This window comes from Eubalaena glacialis, chromosome 13 (genome assembly GCF_028564815.1).
Source record: "Eubalaena glacialis isolate mEubGla1 chromosome 13, mEubGla1.1.hap2.+ XY, whole genome shotgun sequence".
NCBI classification, from domain to species: Eukaryota; Metazoa; Chordata; class Mammalia; order Artiodactyla; family Balaenidae; genus Eubalaena; species Eubalaena glacialis.
Genome location: NC_083728.1, coordinates 65,427,444 through 65,450,320, shown reverse-complemented (window position 1 = coordinate 65,450,320; position 22,877 = coordinate 65,427,444). Strand labels below are relative to the sequence as shown.

Below are 22,877 nucleotides of genomic sequence, written 5' to 3'. Positions count from 1 at the left end.
TGCTCTGACACCAGGCAGCTTCGCCCGCTCTCTGCAAGCTGAAGCTGCGCGCTCCCGACATCAGCTGGAAGGGTTGCTGGATCTTTGATTGTGTAATGGTGTCTGGGGGTGGGGTGGGATGGAGCTGGTGTATTGAATTTAGAATATGCAGATTGTGACTGCCTGAAACTGGCACAAGCCACCCACTTGGGTCGTCAGGTAGCTCCCACTTTAGGGAAGTGAAAACCCCAGGGTCATTTTGATTAAAGGGACAGTTTCAATACTTTCACACCAAGGAAGTAAAGTCACAAATGTGTTATTGACAGAAACAGCGGGGGAGGTGATATTGCAGTCAGCTGGGGGGAGGGCAGTCTTCCATCCCAGGTCACAGGGGTCAGGAGGTAGACAGTGAGCACCTCTGACTTAGGACCTGTGGTTGGGGCAGAGGCCACTCACTTTTCTCAGGCTCAACTCTAAGTGGTTATTTTTCAAAGCACCCTGGGAAAAGCAAAGCAGGAGCTTGGCCGGGTTGGCGGGGGTAGGGGAGGGGAATCCTAAACTCAGATCCTACAAGGCTGGACTCCTGGTGTGAGCAGGGTTGTCATACTGCAAAAAGTTTGGTGTGGACAAAAAAAATGTTGCCTGCTATTTCATTAAACAAAGAATGTTGCCCGCTGCCAAGCTATCAGCCACTGTAGCTGCCCCCGAGGGGAATTCAGGATGGAGAAAATCAGCTCCACACACGACAGGTCAATAAATCGAGAGATGAGTTTTGGGGGGCAAGGAACAACGACTTTATTCGGAAAGCCAGCAGACCAAGAAGATGGTGAACTAGTGTCCCCAAAAGCCATCTGCCCTGAGTTAGAATTCAGGCTTCTTTTATACTAAAAAAGGAGAGGGTCAAGTTCTGGTTCTGTTCAGGTTCTGGAGGGGACTTGTTAATTTCTTTCCTCCTGCAGCCATTCACAGGTGGGCCTGGTCAGGAGGTTTCCTGTGAGATAAACAAAGGTGTTTTAGCTTAAGGCTCATTACAAGGGAGCAGGGTTCCCAGAGATGGGCCATTGTAATTTAAGCTTATAGGCAACATCCCTTTCAAGATTAACTTGTAGCAAAAGTAATAGAATACAAAGGTTAAAGTAAAAGAAACAGATCCAATATGGGGTCAGATTTTTTCTTCCCTATTACAACACTGGCCCTAGATAAGATGCATATCAAAGGAATAATTTCAATGAGCCCAGACTCTTGCATCTTCCCATACATAGAAAAGCACTAAAATCATTAACTTGAGATGTCTGCTTTTGGTGATTAGCAATAAGCTTTTGATATTCGATTACATGTTTCCTTCAGCAAAACTCCTATATATCCTGGCTCTTCCCTTACCTCTTTGGAATAGTTCCTCAGAGCTATCTGCCCTGGGCTACAGCCCTCAGTAAGGTCCCCACAATAAAACATAAAACATAAAACATAACTGGCAACTTTTAGTTTGTGCATTTTTTTTCAGTCGACATTAGGCAACAACTCAAAACAGCTGTTTTCTCATCACAATTGACCCTGTGATGAGGAATATTAGAGGGAGGGGTGGGCTTCGCCCTTGACAAGATATACTGTCTGTTTTCAAGTGTTTCATATCCATGGCCTTTATGGGCCTCCCCACTTTCACCTGCAAAACATCCAAACCCCTTTTCACTTTTCTTTTCCCTGATAGCACTGTGTCCTCATCCCTCACGAGCTGCCAATATTACATCCAGACGTCTTGGCCCTTTCACTTATAAACAATTTATTTTTTAATTTTATTTTGTTTTTTAAATTTTATTTCTTTCTTTTTTGGCTGCGTTTGGTCTTCATTGCTGCACGTGGGCTTTCTCTAGTTGTGGCGAGTGGGGGCTACTCTTCGTTGTGGTGTGTGGGCTTCTCATTGTGGTGGCTTCTCAGTGTGGAGCACGGACTCTAGGCCTGCGGGCTTCAGTAGTTGTGGCACGTGGGCTCAGTAGTTGTGGCTCACGGCCTCTAGAGCGCAGGCTCAGTAGTTGTGGTGCATGGGCTTAGTTGCTCCATGGCATGTGGGATCTTTCCTGGACCAGGGCTCAAACCTGTGTCTCCTGCATTGGCAGGTGGATTCTTAACCACTGCACCACCAGGGAAGTCCAACTATCTATCTATCTATTTATCTATTTATTTATAAATTTATAAATTTATTTAAAAATTTATTTATTATTTATTTTTGGTTGCATTGGGTCTTTGCTATGTACAGACTTTCTCTGGTTGCAGCGAGCAGGGGTTACTCTTCATCGTGGTGCGTGGGCTTCTCATTGCAGTGGCTTCTCTTGTTGCGGAGCACAGGCTCTAGGTGCGTGGGCTTCAGTAGTTGTGGCATGTGGGCTCAGTGGTTGTGGCTCACGGGCTCTAGAGCACAGGCTCAGTAGCTGTGGCACACAGGCTTAGTTGCTCCACGGCATGTGGGATCTTCCTGGATCAGGGCTCAAACCCATGTCCCCTGCATTGGTAGGCGGATTCTTAACCACTGCGCCACCAGGGAAGTTCCAACAATTTATTTTTGAATAAACATCATATGCCCCAGAACAAAATTCAAATGGTACTGAGGCAGGAGATAGATGGACTCCAGGCTAGGCATTTATAATTGGCCTCCTTACATTTCATAGGGCAGGAAAAGTGGGCTTCAGGCTGGACACTTACAACTAGCCTCCTGTTTGCATTTCCTGAGACAGGAGATAGGTGGGCTCCAGGTTAGGCATTTACCATCAGCCTCCTGTTTGCTCTCCAAAATGGAATTAACCACTGAAACAGGGTAAACAGCCAGGCTTTGTCTCTTGTGGATGCCCTAATATAACAGTCATGGCAGGAACAGGGGCAAAACCCTGTTTGAGTAAAGGATCAAGTGATCACATATCCTCCCCAACACCTTGGGGTAAGGGAGACACCACACATGTGCAGGAAGGCTCTTTGGGGGCCAAAAGTCAGGGGACAACACCGGGCCATAATGAGTCTTGCTTCTTCCAGACACCTTTGTGTCAGTTCCATCTTGGCTGAGAGGTGTGTGTGCATCTAGGGGGAGGGTTCTGAAACAAATTAGCCAGGGGGGACAAAACAAGATGATTGGCCAGAAGGAAGACAAAGACCCGGAAGAACTGCCCGACATAAATGACTTGACCGCCTCTTTACTGCACTCCCCCTCATTAGGGAGGATGCCCACGCCCTTTCTCTCTAGGTGTGCATCTCTGCCTTGCTTCTACCTTAACTAAACAAACTTGTTTCTCTGTGTGCTCTCCCACTAGTTGTTGTGCTATGTCTCTAATAATAAACTTTGTACCTGTTTTTTACAGTTTTTGCCTCCATGAGAAATGAATTTTTCACTGGGGGCAAGAGCCAGGGAAGAATAGCTTCTAGCCTCTAGCCCTTGCTGGCCTGGTGGCTAGGATTCCTGGTTTTCATCCAGGCTACCCAGGTTCAATTCCTGGGCAGGGAACTAAGATCTCACTTAGCAACACGGCTCACTTCTCCCTCTCTGAGATCAGTACAGTGAAGATGGACTCCCTCACACCTCTGGCCCCTCATCCAGTTTTTTACCCCAGACAGAACCGCTGTTACCAGTTCCTGGTGGGTCCTTCTGAAACCGTGCAACTCACAGTGGGACTTGAACCCACATGCTGGGACTTGAACCCAGCCTAAACCCAGATTGGGACTTGAACCCACGTGCCAGGACTCGAACCTGGCTAAAACCCACGGTCTTCCAACTGAGATCACACACCTGGTCTCAGGACTTAATGAAGCTCAGGTTCTTGACGTCTTGTGGCAGAAAGAATTCAGTGAGAGACAAAGTGATAGGTAAGCAGTGGATTTATTTAGAGAGATACACACTCCATAGACAGAGTGTGGGCCATCTCAGAAGGTGAGACCGGCCCCAGGGTATGGGGTTGTCAATTTTTATAGGGGTGGGTAATTGCATAGGCTAATGAGTGGGAGGAGTATTCCAGCTATTTCGGGAAGGGGCGGTGATTTCCAGGAACTGGGCCACTGCTCACTTTTTGATCGTTGTGGTCGGCCTTGGAACTGTCATGGCGCCTGTGGGTGTGTCATTTCGCTTGCTGGTGTGTTACAGTGAGCCTATACTGAGGTTCCAGGTCTAGTGGAAGCAGTTGTCCGCCATCTTGGACCCATTTGGTTCTAATCAGTTTATGTCATGTCCTCAGGCTATGTCATTCTTTCAAAGGTTGTGCCCTGCCCCCTTCCCTCCTGTTTCACTTCCAGCGAGTTCTATACGTTAACAAGGGTATTTTCTCTCTTCTATCTTGTAACATACAATGGTGGCATATAACATGCAACACCCTGAATCTTGCTTTTTTTTTTTTTCTTTAACAAAGTATTACGGATCTGGCCCATTTTTTGTCCATAGTACATACAACTCCACTGTGTGGATATACATGTCCTTTGTGTAATTCACCCGACCTCGTACAAAGGACATGGCGATGGTCTCCAGTCTTTGGCTATCATAGGCAATAATGCTGTGAAAGATCCTGTGGATTTGTAAGCATATAGGATAGTGGGTCCCCGGAGAAAGAACCAGGCATGGCTTTCTTGACATAAAAGGAGCCATTTTTGGCCTAAGCCATTTTGTGATCTAAGCCTGGCCACAAGGCTTGCCCTTGAACAAGTCTCAGTAATCATCCTAAGGGAAGTGAAGAAATGCAGGAACAAAGGAAAAGCAGTCAAGAAACAATAGTTCAGCAATAAAACTGAATCCTAGTTCTTCCTCAAGGGATGTAGGTAACAATCTGATACAGTGTTTGATTTCTGTAGGAACTAAGGCCCCCACCCAGGTGGTGGATGGAATGATGATGTTGACCCTCCTGATTTCAATCAGCTAAAGCTTGGACTCTTGTCGACCAATTCTATGCTGAATTTTCCTCTGCTCAAGCCCCTTCATGAATATGCATGTACCCTTAGTTTAAAATTTCTCCAATTTTGCTCTTGGGGAGACACTGCTTTGAGAAAGATCGCTGGTGTTCTCCTCACTTGATAAAGTAATAAATCCTTCTCCTGATCTTTGGCTTAGTTGTGTCTCTTGGCCTGATGCCCACCAAGAGGTGAACCCAGTTTTCGGGTAACAGATTTACTGTTTTCCCCACAAGCAAGTACAGTTGTAGGATAATGTGATGGGGAGGTGGCCCCTGAAGAGGTCCACGCACGAGTCTCTGGAGCCTGTGAATATGTCATGGCCCAAGGCCAGAAGGACTTTGCAGATGGGATTAAGTTTATAGACCTTAACACAGGGAGATTCTCCTGGGTTATCTGGGTGGTTTCAATGTAGTAAACTCAATGTGAATAATGGCCCCCAAATACATTCACATTCTGATCTCCCAAACTTGTGAATGTTACCTTATATGGCAAAGGGACTTTGCACATGTGATTAAGGTAAAAACCTTGAGTTGGGGGATTCTCCTGGATTATCCAGGTAGACCCACTGTCATCACAGTGGTCCTTAAAAGAGGGAGGCAGGAGAAGTCAGAATCAGAGGAGCAGGTGTGCCAGAACTGAAGCAGAGATTGGAGTGATGCACTTTAAGATGGAGGAAAGGGCCATAAGCCAAGGAGTGTAGGAAGCCTCCAGAAGCTGGTAAAGGCAAGGAAATGGCTTCTCTCCACTCAGAGCCTCCATAAGGTATCAGCCCGGCCAACACCTTGATTTTTTTAGTCCAGTGAGATCCTCGTCAGACGCCTGACCTCCAGAACAGTAAGAGAATAAATGTGTGTGGTTGTAAGTCACTAAGTTTCTTGTAATTTATTATCACAGCAGCCATAGGAAACAAATACTCGCAATCTATCACATGAGCCCTTAAAAGCAGAGAACTTTCTCTGGCTGGAAGCAGAAGGATGTAATGGAAGGAAATATTCAAAGCATGTGCGGGGCCACGAGAAAGGCCTGAGAAGGAATGTGGGCAACCTCTGGGAGCAAAGCCAGGCTCCCAGCTAGAAACGGAGACCTTAGGCCCAAGATCACAAGGAACCGGGTTCTGTCAACAACCTGAATGAGATTTGAAGCAGATTCATCCAGTGAAATAAAATTCATATTTTATGGCAAGACCAGAAAATTCAAACATAAAAATTCTTCTCTGCCCTTTGGCCTCCTCTCTCCCCCCGCAGTGCATTGTGTGTCTGCATCGTGTTTCAACCAAACCTCCCCCATCAGCAGCAATACCTGCTCAGCCATAAAGAGCAACATGCTCCCAGCATCACCAAGACAACTCCTTAAAAGATGACATTCCTTCTTGAGCTTGTGAGGGGTCACATGACCCACCACAGTGATGCTTAGATCTGGATTATGTAAACTGTCAATAACATGTCATTTGATGTACAGCCCTCTGTCTCAAAAAAAAAAAAAAAATATACAACTGTGCCTTGACTTCTAACGGGCAGAACAATTTTCAGAGCTTTCTGAGATGCTCTTCCTGGGTTATAATCCTCAAATTTGGCTTGAATAAAATTGTCCATTTCTTTCTAAGATCAACGATTAATTTTTCATCGACAATCCCTAGAGCCTCCAGAAAGGAACACAGCCCTTGGCGGATTACATAAATCGCACATGGAAGCACACAGCGGAGTAGTACGCAGCTGCAGAATAGAACAAGTCAGATCTGTGATCTTTTATTAAAGAAAAAATAGGCACAGTGTCGCATATTTTAGGGCACCATTGTATGTTAAAAGACAAGACAGAAGGAAGAGAGAAAATACAAGGGTTTTCTTTTCAACGTGTAAAATTCCCTGGAAGGAAGGATCCACCAGGAACAAGTAACAGTTTGATCTCAGCCTGTGAGGTTTGAAGCAACTGAGCCATTGCTGCACCTGGACTTCTGACCTCCAGGACTTTGAGATCATAAATGGGTGTTTTCGGCCATTCGAGTGGTGGTAATGTGTGTTATAGCAGTAGTAAAAAACTAGGTAAATTCCTAAAAAAAAAATGTTTTCTAAAAGTGGGTCCAAAGTAAGTGCATTTAAATTTTAGCAGCTGCTAAATTTCCTCCTCAAAGTTTGTGCTGATTTCTGCCCTGATGTAGTGCATGGAATGCTTGTTTCTCCACAGTGCAGCCAGAAGACCATTTGTCACAGTGCTTTATCTTTGTCTATCTGGTGGATGAATAGGATATCACATGGTAGATTTTAAAGAGTTTTATTGAGGTATAATTGACATACAGCAAACCACACATATTTAAAGAATACAATGTGATACATTTTGACAGGTTTATACTGGTAAAACCATGATCACAATCAAGGTAGGGAAAATACTCATGACCCACAAAAGTTTCTGCATTCTTTGTTATGTAAATTCCCCATTCCATGCAACTAGTGATCTGTTTTCCAAATTTTCAGTTTCTAGAATTTTATATAGGGACTTCCCCGGTGGTCCAATGGCTAAGACTCCACGCTCTCAATGCAGGGGGACCTGGGTTCAGTCCCTGGTCAGGGAACTAGATCTCACGTGCCGCAGCTAAGACCCGTCACAGTCAAATAAATAAGTATTAAAAAAAAAAAAAACTTCAAAAGACAAGAATTTTATATAAATGGAGACATACAGCATGTACTCCCTGCCCCTGCCCCGGCTTCTTTCAGAATAATAATTTTTTTCTTTAAAATAAATTTATTTATTTATTTTTGGCTGTGTTGGGTCTTCGCAGCTGTGCGCTGGCTTTCTCTACTTGCGGCGAGCCGGGGCTACTTTTCGTTGTGGTGCGCAGGCTTCTCATTGCGGTGACTTCTCTTGTTGTGGAGCATGGGCTCTAGGTGCGTGGGCTTCAGTAGTTGTGGCACGTGGGCTCAGTAGTTGTGGCTCACAGGCTTTAGAGCACAGGCTCAGTAGTTGTGGCGCACAGGCTTAGTTGCTCTGCAGCATGTGGGATCTTCCCGGACCAGGGATCAAATGCGTGTCCCCTGCATTGGCAGGCGGATTCTTTTTTTTTTTTTTTAAAGATTTATTTGATTGATTGATTGATTGATTGATTGCTGTGTTGGGTCTTCGTTTCTGTGCGAGGGCCTTCTCCAGTTGTGGCAAGCGGGGGCCACTCTTCATCACGGTGCACGGGCCTCTCACTATCGTGGCCTCTCTTGTTGCGGAGCACAGGCTCCAGACGCGCAGGCTCAGTAGTTGTGGCTCACAGGCCCATTTGCTCCGCGGCATGTGGGATCCTCCCAGACCAGGGCTCGAACCCGTGTCCCCTGCATTGGCAGGCAGATTCTCAACCACTGCGCCACCAGGGAAGCCCAGCAGGCGGATTCTTAACCACTGCACCACCAGGGAAGTCCCTCAGAATAATTATTTTGAGGTTCATCTATGTTGTTTTATGTACCAATAGTTTGTTTCTCCGGACTTCTCTGGCAGTCCAGTGATTAGGACATCATGCTTCCTCTGCAGGAGGCGCAGGTTCGATCCCTGGTCAGGGAGCTAAGATCCCACATGTCGCGTGGCCAAAAAAAAAAAAAGTTTGTTTCTCTTTATGGCTGAATAGTGTTTCATTGTATGGATGTACTAAATACGTTTATCCATTCGCCTATTGATGGACATTCGGGTTGTTTCCAGTTTTGAGCTTTACAAACAAAGCTGTTATGAATATTCGTGTCCAAGTCTTTGCATGGACATGTGCTTTCTTTACTCTTGGTTAAATATCTCAGAATGGAGTGGCTGGGTCAAATGGCAGGTGTATGTTTGACTTTTGAAGAAACTCACTTGGTAGCTTTATTTTGTATTTCTTTTATGCCTGAGGTTGAGCCTCTTTTAGTTTGATGAAAATCTATTTATGCACTGTTTTCTGTGAACAGGATGCTCATATACTTTGTCCATTTATTAAATAATCTGTCTCTCCAGCTATGTGTGATGCTATTTTCATCATGTGATAATTCCCATGTGTACTCGGTTCCTTTCTGGCCTCTCTCTTTTCCACTTGAACATAATATGGAGCCAGAAGACACTTGAGCAGTAATTTACAACCCCTTCATTTTGCCAATGAATAAATGAGTCCAGAGATATCAAGTGACTTTTCTAAGATCACACAGCTAATTGAAAAAGTAAAGAGATGAGCTAGCACTCCCCTCCAACCCTGGCGTTTCCAGTCTCACTAACAGCCAACATGGAGCAGACTTTATTTCAAAGACAAAAGATATGGCAAAAAATAGAAGTCATACAGGTCTGCTTTCAGATCACAATGGAATTAAACTCTAAATCAATATCAGAAAGACAGCTAGAAAAATCCTTAAATACTTGGAGATTGAAACACACTTCTAAATAACACATGAGTCAAAAAAGAAATCTCAAGAGAAAATTTTAAGTATTTTGAACTAAATGAAAATGCAGCTTATCAAAATGTGTGGGGTTCAATAAAAGCAGTGCTTACAGGGGAATTTATAGCACTGAATGCATATATCAGAAAAGAAGAAATATCTAGAATCAATAGACTTCTGCCTGAGGAAACTAGAAAGAAGAGCAAATCAAAGAAAGCAGAAGAAAAGAAATGATAAAAACTCGAGCAGAAACCAATGAAGTTGGAACAGGAAACCAGAGAGAATCAACAAAACCAAAAGCTAGTTCTTCGAAAAGATAAGTAAAATTGACAAGCCTCTAGCCAGGCTAATGAAGAAAGAAAGAGAAAGGACACAAATTGCTAATAGCAGAAATGAGGGATGAGACATCTCTACACATCCCATGGACTTTAAAAAGATAGTAAAGGAATATAAACAACTCTATGCCCATAAATTTGATAACCTAGATGAAATGGACCAGTTCCTTGGAAGACACAATCTGCCAAAACTCACCCATGATGGAATAGACAATCTGAACAGACCTATATCTGTTAAAGAAATTGACTCAATAATTAATAACCTTCCAACACAGAAATTACTAGGCCCAGTGGTTCACTGATGAATTCTACCAAGCATTTAAAGAATATATTATACCAATTTTCTACACTCTCCTTCAGAAGATAGAAGCAGAGGGAATAATCCCCTAATTCTAGGAGGCCAGAATTACCCTACTATGAAAACCAGACAAAGACACTACAAGAAATGAAAATTACAGATCAATATCTTTTATCAACATAGATGCAAAAAACCTTAACAAAATATTAGCAAATCAAATCCAATAATGTATAAAAAGAATTGTGCACCATGACCAAGCGGGATTTATCTTAACTATGCAAGATTGGTTCAACGTTTGAAAATCAATTAATATAATTTATTACATCAACTGGCTAAAGAAGAAAAATCACAAGATCATATCAATAGATGCCAAAAAAGCATTTGACAAAATCTTACACGCATTCATGACAAAAACTCTCAGTAAACCCTGAGGAACAGAGGGGAACTTCCTCAAAATGATAAAGATGATCTACAAAAATCTACAGTTTATGTCATACTTGATGGTGAGAAACTAGAAGCTTTCCCCCTGAGATCAGGTACAAGACAAGAACATCTCTTTTCACTACTCCTTTTCAGCATAATACTGGCAGTCCTAGCTAATGCAAAAATATAGGGAAAGGATATATAAAGTATATAGACTGGGAAGGAAGAAATAAAACTGCCTTTCTTTGCAGATGACATGATCACCTATATAGAAAATCTGAAAGTATCAACCAAAAAAATCCTGAAATTATTAAGCTATTATAGCAAGGTTGCAGAATGCAAGATTAATATACAATAGCCAATTGCTTTCCTATCTACTAGCAATGAACCTGTGGAACTTGAAATTAAAAACAATACCATTTACATTAGCACTCCAAAAATGAAATACCTAGGTATAAATCCAACAAAATATGTACAAGATCTACATGAGGAAAACTACAAAACTCTGAAAGAAATCAAAGAACTAAATAAATGAAGAGAGATTGCTTGTTCATAGATAGGATGACGCATTATTGTCAAGATGTCAGTTCTTCCCAATTTGATCTATAGTTTCAATGCAATCTCAATAAAAATCCCAGGAAGTTATTTTGTCGATATCAACAAACTGATTCTAAAGTTTATGAGGAGAGGGAAAAGACCCAGAATAGCCAATACAATGTTGGAGGAGAAAAGCAAAGCTAGAGGGCTGACACAACCTGACTTCAAGACTTACTATAAAGCTACAGAATTTGAGAGTGTGGTATTGGTGAAAATATAGACAAATAGATCAATGGAACAGAATAGAGAGCCCAGATATAGACCTACATAAATATAGTCAACTGATCTTTGACAAAGGTGCAAAAGCAGCACAATGGAGCCAAGATAGCCTTTTCAACAAATGGTGCTGAAACAACTGGACATCCACATGTGAAAAAAAAAAAATCTAGACACAGGACTTACACCCTTCACAAAAATTAACTCAAAATGGATTGCAGGGAATTCCCTGGCAGTCCAGTGGTTAGGACTCTGTGCTTTCACTGCTGAGGATGTGGGTTCAATCCCTGGTTGGGGAACTGAGATCCTGCAAGCCACGCAGCATGGCCAAAAAAAAATTTAAAAATGGATTGCAGACCTAAATGTAAAACACAATTATAAAACTCCTAAGGGACTTCCCTGGTGGTCCAGTAACTAAGATTCCACTCTCCCAGTGCAGGGGCCAGGGTTTGATCCCTGGTCAGGGAACTAGATCCCTCATACTGCAACAAAGATCCTGCACTCTGCAATGAAGATTCCTCGTGCCTCAACTAAGACCTGACACAGCCAAATAAGTAAGTAAATAAATATTTTAAAAGACAAAAAACAAACAAACAAACAACAAACCTCCTAGAAGATAACACAGCAGAAAATCTAGAGGACCTGGGATTTAATGATGACTTTTTAAATATGACACCAAAAGCATAATTCATGAAAGAATAAATTGATAAGCTGGAATTGATGAAAATTTAAAATGTCTGCCATGCAAAAGACACTGTCAAGAGAATGAAAAGATAAGCCACAGATTGGAAGAAAACATTTGCAAAAGATACATCTGATCAAGGACTATTATCCAAAATACCCAAAGAACTCTTAAAACTCAACAACAAGAAAACACACAAACCAATTAAAGTATGGGCCAACAATATCACTGATGAACATAGATGCAAAAATCCTTAACAAAATACTAGCAAGCAGACTCCAACAGCACATTAAAAGGATCATACACCATGATCAAGTGGGGTTTATCCCAGGAATGCAAGGATTCTTCAATATACACAAATCAATCAATGTGATACACCATATTAACAAATTGAAGGAGAAAAACCATATGGTCATCTCAAGAGATGCAGAAAAACCTTTTGACAAAATTCAACACCCATTTATGATAAAAACCCTCCAGAAAGTAGGCATAGAGGGAACTTACCTCAACATAATAAAGGCCATATATGACAAACCCACAGCCAACATCATTCTCAATGGTGAAGAACTGAAACCATTTCCACTAAGATCAGGAACAAGACAAGGTTATTTACTCTCACCATTATTATTCAACATAGTTTTGGAAGTTTTAGCCACAGCAATCAGAGAAGAAAAAGAAATAAAAGGAATACAAATTGGAAAAGAAGAAGTAAAGCTGTCACTGTTTGCAGATGACATGATACTATACATAGAGAATCCTAAAGATGCTACCAGAAAACTACTAGGGCTAATCAATGAATTTGGTAAAGTAGCAGGATACAAAATTAATGCACAGAAATCTCTTGCATTCCTATACACTAATGATGAAAAATCTGAAAGAGAAATTAAGGAAACACTCCCATTTACCATTGCAACAAAAAGAATAAAATACCTAGGAATAAACCTACCTAAGGAGACAAAAAACCTGTATGCAGAAAACTGTAAGACACTGATGAAAGAAATTAAAGATGATACAAACAGATGGAGAGATATACCATGTTCTTGGATTGGAAGAATCAACATTGTGAAAATGACTATGCTACCCAAAGCAACCTACAGATTCAATGCAATCCCTATCAAACTACCACTGGCATTTTTCACAGAACTAGAACAAAAAATTTCACAATTTATATGGAAACACAAAAGACCCCGAATAGCCAAAGCAATCTTGAGAAAGAAAAATGGAGCTGGAGAAATGAGGCTCCTGGACTTCAGACTATACTACAAAGCTACAGTAATCAAGACAATATGGTACTGGCACAAAAACAGAAATATAGATCAATGGAACAGGATAGAAAGCCCAGAGATAAACCCACGCACATATGGTCACCTTATTTTTGATAAAGGAGGCAAGAATATACAATGGAGATAAAACAGCCTCTTCAATAAGTGGTACTGGGAAAACTGGACAGCTACATGCAAAAGAATGAAATTAGAACACTCCCTGACACCATACACAAAAATAAACTCAAAATGGATTAAAGACCTAAATGTAAGGCCAGACACTGTAAAACTCTTAGAGGAAAACATAGGCAGAACACTCTATGACATAAATCACAGCAAGATTCTTTTTGACCCACCTCCTAGAGAAATGGAAATAAAAACAAAAAGAAACAAATGGAACCTAATGAAACTTAAAAGCTTTTGCACAGCAAAGGAACCATACACAAGACTAAAAGACAACCCTCAGAATGGGAGAAAATATTTGCAAATGAAGCAACTGACAAAGGATTAACCTCCAAAATTTACAAGCAGCTCATGCAGCTCAATATCAAAAAAACAAACAACCCAATCCAAAAATGGGCAGAAGACCTAAATAGACATTTCTCCAAAGAAGATATACAGATTGCCAACAGACACATGAAAGGATGCTCAACATCACTAATCATTAGAGAAATGCAAATCAAAACTACAGTGAGGTATCATCTCACACCAGTCAGAATGGCCATCATCAAAAATCTACAAACAATAAATGCTGGAGAGGGTGTGGAGGAAAGGGAACCCTCTTGCACTGTTGGTGGGAATGTAGATTGATACAGCCACTATGGAGAACAGTATGGAGGTTCCTTAAAAAACTAAAAATAGAACTCCCATATGACCCAGCAATCCCACTACTGGGCATATACCCTGAGAAAACCATACTTCAAAAAGAGTCATGTACCACAATGTTCATTGCAGCACTATTTACAATAGCCAGGACGTGGAAGCAACCTAAGTGTCCATCGACAGATGAATGGATAAAGAAGATGTGGCACATATATACAATGGAATATTACTCAGTCATAAAAAGGTTTGAGTTATTTGTAGTGAGGTGGATGGACCTAGAGTCTCATACAGAATGAAGTAAGTCAGAAAGAGAAAAACAAATATCATATGCTAACACATATATATGGAATCTAAAAAAAAAAAAAAAAATTCGGAGAACCTAGGGGCAGGACAGGAATAAAGACGCAGACATAGAGAATGGACTTGAGGACACTGGGAGGGGGAAGGGTAAGCTGGGACGAAGTGAGAGAGTGGCATGGACTTATAAATACTACCAAATGTGTAAAATAGATAGCTAGTGGGAAGCAGCCGCATAGCAAAGGGAGATCAGCTCCGTTCTTTGTGATCACCTAGAGGGGTGGGATAGGGAGGGTGGGAGGGAGACGCAAGAGGGAGGAGATATGGAGAGATATATATATACATAGCTGATTCACTTTGTTATAAAGCAGAAACTAACACACCATTGTAAAGCAATTATACTCCAATAAAGATGTTAAAAAAAAAAAAAGTTTGGGCCAAAAACCTTAACAGACACTTCCCCAAGGAAGGTACACAGATGGCAAATAAGCATATGAAAAGATGATCCACATCATATGTCATCAGGGAAATGAAAGCTAAAACAACAATGAATACCACTACATACTTATTTAAATGGCTGGGCTCTGAAACTGACAACATCAAGTGCTGGTGAGGATGTAGAACAACAGGAATTCTCATACATCGTTGACAGGAAAGCAAAATGGTAAGACTACTTTGGTTTTTGTCTTTTGTGGCCGAGTCGCACAGCTTGCGGGATCTCAGTTCCCTGACCAGGGATTGAACCCAGGCCACGGTACTGAAAACCCAGAATTCTAAGCACTAGGCCACCAGCCAACTCCTGGTACAGTTACTTTAGAATAGGGTTTAGTGGTTTCTTGCAAAACTAATTATACTCTCACCATATGATCCAGCAATAGTGTTCCTTAGTATTTACCCAAATGAATTGAAAACTTATGTCCACACAAAAATCTCCACATGGATGTTTATAGCAGCTTTATCCACAACTGTCAAAATTTAGAAGCAACCAAGATGTCCCTCCGTAGGTGAAATAAACTGTGGTACATCCAGACAATGAAATATTATTCAGCTCTAAAGAGAAATGAGCTATCAAGCCATGAAAAGACATGGAGGAACTCTAAATGCATATTGCTACGTGAAAGACATCAATATGAGAAGGCTATGTACTGTGTGATTCCAATTATATGGCATTCTGGAAAAGGCAAAACTACAGAGGCAGTAAAAAGATCAGTGGTTGCTAGGGACTTGGGGAGGGAGGGATTCAGAGGCTGATTACAGAGGATTTTTAGGGCAGTGAAAATACTCTGTATGATACTATAATGGTGGATATATGTCGTCATACATATCTCCAAACCCACAGAATGTACAACACCAAGGGTGAACCCTAAGGTAAACTCTGGACTTGGAATGATGATGATGTGTCAGTGTAGGTTCATCAGTGGTAACAAATGTACAATACCATTCTGATGGGGGATGCTGACCATGGGGAAGGCTGTGCGTGCACGAGAGCAGGGGGTATTTGGGAAATCTCTATGCCTTCCTGTCAATTTTGCCGTGAACCTAAAACTGCACTGAAGAATAAGGTCTCACAAAATATGGCTGTAAGGACAAAATCTTCTGTGAAATCCTCTACCCACTTAAGAAGAGCTCACTGCGCCCCCTACTGGTAAGGTCTTCTCTGCCATGGGGTATCTCTCGCAGCAGCTCTGCAAAATCATGCGTCTTTTGATGGTTTAAAAAGAAGTCTTCTTATTTTTGGTAACTCTGACTTGGGTGTGATGGACCTTAGTTTATCCTCTGCCTTATTTCAGAACTGGAAGCTCAGTCTCCAGTTGTCTGCCAACCCAATCCTGCAAATTCTTTCAAGGAGGAAGTAGGACCTAGTTTTCGTGGGAGGATGAAGAAAGAGGTGGGAAGGCTTGTCTAGGAGGATCTGATTGTGAATCAAGTCCTCGAGTCCCAGAGCTCCATCCTATCCGGGCATCAGATTTTTGTCCAGTAATGACAGACACGGGGAAGGGAGGCCAGAGATGCCCGGAGCCCTACCCCAGTCAACTCCGGTAGATTGGGTGATGGCAAACCCCGCTGGTCATCAGAAAGGCCTGGGGGGCAGCTCCCCCACCGTGGTTCTGATTTTCCAGGCCTAGACTGTGATGTCGCTGTATTAACTGGGAAACACCACATGGAAGGTTGCACGGTTTTCTTTCAGATTCCTGACTGTGAAAGGAGAAGGAATCCAGACTTGTGGGCAGAGACCAGAGTCTCCTGGAGGAAGAGATGGAGGAAGTGATAACCACTGAGCAAAGCTGCCCAAGTCAAAAGAACAGGGACTCTGGAGCAACACTGGGTTTAAAATCCTCACAAGCTGTGTGACTTTGGGCAAGTGACTTAACCTCTCTGTGTCTCTTCTTCCTTGTCTGTACAATGGGATACTGCTAGTTCAACCTTGCAGGTTGTTGTTGGTAGGGGCGGGCGGGCGGGGAGGTTTGACTGAATGAGTTAATATTCAGTGAGTTCTTTGCCCTGTACCTGTACAGTTTAAAAAAAAAAATAATAATAAATAAATAAATAAATTTATTTATTTATTTAGTTTTGGCTGTGTTGGGTCTTCGTTGCTGTGCACGGGCTTTCTCTAGTTGCGGCGAGCAGAGGCTACTCTTTGTTGTGGTGCGCGGGCTTCTCATTGCGGTGGCTTCTCTTGTTGCGGAGCATGGGCTCTAGGTGAAGCGAGGGCTTCAGTAGCTGTGGCTCGAAGATTCTAGAGCGCAGGCTCAGTAGTTGTGGTGCATGGGCTTAGTTGCTCCGTGGCATGTGGGATCTTCCCGGACCAGGGCTCGAACCTGTGTCTCTTGCATTGGCAGACGGATTCTTAACCACTGTGCCACCAGGGAAGCCCCCAGTTTTTTTTTTCATTGAGATATATTTGACATATGACATTATGTGAATTTAAGGCCGTGAACATATTAGTTTGATACATTTATATTGCAATACAATTGCTATCGTAGCATTAGTTAACACCTCTCTTGCATCATATAATTATCATTTCTTCTAGTGTTGGGAAAAATTCAATCTAGTTTCTTAGCAAGTTCAATGTTTACAATACCATTTTGTTGTCTATAATCACTGTACTGTGTATTAGGTCTCCAGGACTTATTTCTTTCCTAGTTGCAAGTATACAGTTTTCTAGTAACATTACTATCTATTCTTTGAAGTCCCGGGGAAATCTCTCCTTTGTAAATTGCTCCCAGTTGACTCCCCACACAATAACCATTCCTTTCTAACCAGAGCTCTCTTTGGTACATTTCTTGCTTTTTTGCACATGCATCTCATTTCCCTTCAAGAATTTTAGCTCCTCCAGGCCAGCCCTGTCAGATGTAGTTTTCTGCTTTTCCTCACAGCGTTTAGTAGCCCCCCAGAACACATCGTGGGCCCCCAGGCAGCTGTAAGCTGAAGGGCCGTTTGAATCTTCAGCCCTCTGGGGGTTTCTGCACTCAGCCAGTGAAGATGTTTGAGCTGGAGGACCGGAAGGTGAAATTACTGGTTTCAAAATATAAAATAAAATGGCCCAAGTCTAAAAGCGTAATTAGGGAATTCCCCGGTGGTCCAGTGGTTAGGACTCAGTGCTTTCAATGCCAAGGGCCCGGGTTCAATCCCTGGTCAGGGAACTAAGATCCCACAAGCCACGTGGCATGGCCAAAAAAAAAAAAAAAAGACAAGCATAATTAATTATTTCCATAAGACATGATGTGTCAACCAGTCAAGTGGGTCTTAATTTAACTTTAACAAAATTACATTTAACTGTTAATTGAGGGATGAACGAACAAACAAATGTGGCTTATCCATTCGATGACACAATATTCAGCTATAAAAAGGAATGAAATACTGACACACACTACAGCATGGCTGAACCTTGAAAGCATGGTCTCACTGAAAGAAGCCAGACACGACAGGCCACATATTGAATGATTCCATTTCTATGAAATGACTCAAAGAGGTAAATCCATGGAGACAGAAAGCAGAGCAGTGGTGATGAGGTACTGGGGTGACAGGAATGAGGAATGACTGCTTATGGGGGGTGGGATTATCTCTTGTGTTGATGAAAATGTTCTAAAATTGGTTCTGGTGTTGGTTGCACAAGTCTGTGAATATACTCAAAACCATTGAATTGTGTACTTTAAATGGGAGAATTGTGTGATATATTATCTCAATAAAGTGGTTTATAAGAAAGCACACTTATTGTGGGAAGCAGGTGCATAAGAGGAGGGGCTGGTCCACGAGGCCTGCAGGGGCTGAAGGAGGTGGTGGCTGAGGAACTTGGCTGCCTGGAGCCTAAACACCAACGGGTGCAGGTAGATGTGGGGCCTGGGATCACGTGTGAGAGGACCCCGGCCTCCCAGGGGACTTGTGCCCCTTCTCTGCTGGTGGTCCTAATGTGTGCAGGAGGGAGGCCTTGGGCCTGAAGGATTGAAACACCCCTCAGCTGCTGAGAGCCGTTTCCGAGGCTGGGCTGGCCCTTCTCTTTGCGTCGCCCACCATGAGTGCTGGGAAAGACAAGGCCAAAATCAGACCTCAGAACTCGACAGTGGTGATGGTTGCACAGTGTTGTGAATGTAGTCAATGCCACCAAATTGCCACTTTAAAATGGTTAAAATGGTAAATTTTGTTATATCTATGAGACCACACACACAAAAAGGCAAACCATGCTCTGTTGCCTTCTGCCCTGAGAGCTTCATTTCCAAGGCTTGAAGAGGCAAACCTTTTTTTTTCCCCCTAGACTGAAAAGGGATTTTTCCCCCTCACTGGTCAGAAGCCCCCTCCCTCCCTCCTCGTGCTAAGAACTCTATTGGAGGCTTCTGAATGGCTGGGTCTTTGCCCTGGAAGCCACCTCCTCCCCTTCCCGTCCCCAACTCCCCACTGGGAGTGTGAATTGAAGCTAAGCCCTCCGCTTTGGGAAAGAAGGTTCCTTTCTGGGCTGCTCTGAGCCACTCTGGAGAGGGAGACTGGCTGTGTGGGGCTCCCTCGGGCCAGCGGCAGTGCCAGCGCCCATGGGGCTCCTTGGTCTGGTCCTGCTCTGGGTGCTGACGGCAGCGACGTCAGGGAGTAAGTAAAGATGCTGCAGCCCTATTCCTTCCCGGGGTGGAAAGGTGGCAGCCCAGATGGACTTGGGACAGCGTTTTTATAGCCAAATGTATGTTTACCTGGCCTTCTGCTGCCTCCCTTGGTTTTGCCTTTCATGGGGAAAAGGAGGGAGAGAGTACAGGTGGATCCCTCATCTCTCACTCCCAACTCTCCCCAACATCCTCTGGAAACTGAGACCAGATCTGAAATCCTGAGTGAGGAAATGCTGACTTCCAGACTCCCTGAGCCTGGGTGCAGGGATGCGTAGCTGTCTGCAGGGATACTAATACTCCGATGCAGGGTAACAATGTGGAATGAACTTTAACTTGTTGTCTGTTTACTGCAGGAAGATACAGGACAGTGCTATCCATTAAAAATACAATGCAAGCCAATATGTAATTTTAAATTTTCAAGCAGCCACATTTAAAAAGTGTAAAAAAAAAAAAAAAAAAAAAAGCAAGGGAAATTAATTTAATAATTATTGTACTTAACCCAATATATCTAAAATATCATTAGAAAATGTAATTGATATAAAAAGTATTAACAAGATATATTTCCTGTTCCTTGAAACCCAGTGTGTACTTTATACTTAGAACATATTTCAATTTGGATGCCAAATTTTCATTGCAAATACTTGATCTCTTTTTAGATTTCTTAAAATTTCAAGTTGAAAAAGTACTTTTGTATACTAAGTTGTTTCAAACATACTTAAAAGTTTTCCAATAACTGACTTGAGCACAGTTTTTAATTTAAATTTAATTAAAGGTTTCTTCATAAAACCAGCCACATTTCACATGTGGCTGGTGGCTACTGTCCCAGATGGTGCAGGTCCGATCACAGCTGTTTTACTCACTGTATTTTCACCTATTTGCCTCTCACACAGCTGGTGTTTAGTGAATCTTGTGCTGGTTGGACATATAAATGAACGGGGATCACAACTGACATCTGAGAAAGCTGAAATGAGACTTGATTTCGTTTCTGGGCTGTAGAGATGACATCAATTTCAATCCATTTCAGATCTCTCCCTAGAAGTGATGGAAAGATTTATTACCTCCCAGCACTCACTGTTTTCCCCTCCTTGGTTGATTTATTTAGTAGGATCATCAAATGGTCTTTGTTTTTCTGGAACGTTTTTTAAACTTTAGATATGTCTTTTTAAGTGCTTGAGAAATGGAAGGGAAACAGACTTGGTTCAAGCAGAAGGCTCTCAGAACACACTTTACTCCTGGGAGCTCGTGGTGGACCTGGGCTCGTAGGCATCACTGCCCTCGGCATAGCGGGGCGGAGAAGCAGATGTAGAGGTTATCGGCGGAGCAAAGAAGCCAGAATGCTGGGTCTGTGCACAACTGGGAGTTTAAAGATTATGCACACACATGTTCAATCTGGCACCCAGGGTCCAAGTGATCAGAGTTGAAAGAAAGTTGAAAGGGAGACGGATTGACTTAAATGTCTTTGAAATGTGATTTTATCCATTGATATTCTACTTTAATGCGAAGAGCATTTTGTTGGATGAGCCAAAACATTCAGGGGGAAAAAAAACCCTGCCAAATACCCTAACGTGTTCTATTATTTCAAAGGGTTTTAATGGAATGGTATAAAATGCACTTTCCCCCCATTCTGGGAAAGCGTATTTTTCTTAAGGGATTAAACAGGCTGGCATGTGTAATGATTACCAGTTGAGGCACAGTGGGGTGGTTTTGAGGATAGAAATGGTATTATTGGAAAGTCATTGTATGAAAATACCTGCAGATGGACCCCTGGCTAAGGCTGCTCTGGAAGGGTATGGATGATGCCCAGGAAATGCCCAGGCGTGTGGTTGGAAGGAAGGACAAACAAGGAGTGACAGTAGCTGGAAATGGGGAGGCTTTCAGGTGAGGTTGGGACGGGTAGATGGAGAGATGCTGACCCTTCCCAGGCAGGTGGTCTGAGCATCCCCTGCAGGGTGTCCTCAGCAACCTGAGGAGGTCCCTGGCCGTTCTGTTCATACTCTGGTTGTTCTGCAGCTTAGATGGTGGCTAAATGAGGTATTACGAGATCTGCTGGGGAGCCAAACTAGATAACCATCCTTTACTGCTGTAGCCTCTCGGTCTTGCCTTTGTTGGTTCACCTGTTCCTTTATTCACTCACTCACTTATTCCTTCATGACAATGTAGTGGTTAAGGCTGTGGACTCAGGGTGCCTGGGTTGAAACCCTGGCTCCCCTCCTAACTGTGTGCTCTCAGTCTCTGTGCCTCAGTGTCTTTATCTGTAAAATGGGAATAATAATTGCCCTTACCTCAGGGGATTCTCAGGAGATTGAAGGCGTTTAATGTATAAAGTGCTTGGAACAGTGCTTGGCACACGGTAACTGCTGTGCAAGTGTTAGTTGTATTCATTCATTTAATCATTCCAGTCTGTCCTGGGGATCAGGAGCTGGGGGATACAATTTTGACAAAGGTGACCAAAATAATGAAATCATTAAAGTTTCACAAGCCTTATGAAGAGAATAGGATGCTAAGATAGACTACCAGGTCTGTATCAGAGATAGACACTGACAGGTGAGGACAGGGAGAGATGTTTTATTGATTGATTGATTGATTGACTAATTTGGCTGTGCTGTGTCTTAGTTGCGGCATGTGGGATCTTTAGTTGTGACATACGGGATTTAGTTCCCTGACCAGGGATTGAACCCGGGCCCCCTGCATTGGGAGCTCAGGTCTTAGCCACTGGACCACCAGGGGAGTCGCCAGGGAGAGATGTTTATGCTGAGGCCTGAAGGAGCCTAGGATGTGAGAGCAGGTGGAAGAGTGTTGAGGCCAGAGGGAACAGCATGTGCAAAGGCCTTGAGCTGGAGGACCAGCATGGCTGGAGGTCAGGAGTGGGGGTGAGATGTGGCCAGAGGGGCAGACAGAGGCCAGCTCTCATGGGAAGGATTTTATTATGAGTGCATATGGGTTGGGGTGGGTGGCGGGGGAGACTTAGGCGCTGTTAAGCAGGGAGTGATGTGATTGGATTTAGACTTTTAAAACATGACTAACTGTGGGGGATGAACCATGGACATGGGGGATAATTAGGAGGCTGCTGCAGTTGTCTAGGTGAGAGAAGATGTGACTTTGCCTAGAGTGATGGTGATGGAGATGGAGAGAGAGAAGGATGGAGGGAGGGAGGAATGAACAGAGGGGGGGATGGATGGGTAGATGGAGGGAGGGAGGGAGACCTGATGGAATTGGCAGCACTTGCTGACACATGGGACTTGGGGTGATGATAAGGGAAAAGAGGGGAAGCACACACGACTCCCAGGTACCAGCTCCAGCAATGGGGTGACGGTGGTGCCAGTGCCCAAGATGGGGAAGAGCAGGGTGGGGACGGGGCAGGGAGTCACTCCCAGCCCCATGAGAGAGAGGAGAGCTGGAATGATCTCTTTTTGTCCCCTTGGCCCCCAGACCCTTAAATGTCCTCTTTCAAGAGCAGGTCAGCAGCCCATGGGGTGGGGCTGTCGCGTGCCTCCTCCTGGCCTTGCCCTGGTTCCATCTGACTTGTGATTTCAGAAATTCCAGACTCGCTGGTGGAGCAGGCGGCCTCCTGCATGACTTCATGCTCAGGTGA

The 22,877-nt window shown here is 43.2% G+C and overlaps 1 protein-coding gene across 1 annotated transcript in view; it reads left to right on the top strand.

The window, feature by feature from the left end:
• The window catches only part of LOC133104210 (uncharacterized), a 173,102-nt gene that overhangs the window by 1,738 nt on the left and 148,487 nt on the right, over positions 1-22,877 (top strand). Inside the window, exon 3 of the mRNA XM_061209857.1 lies at positions 22,820-22,873. Coding sequence (XP_061065840.1) covers positions 22,820-22,873 — 54 coding nt within the window. The remainder of the gene's footprint in view (positions 1-22,819; positions 22,874-22,877) is intronic.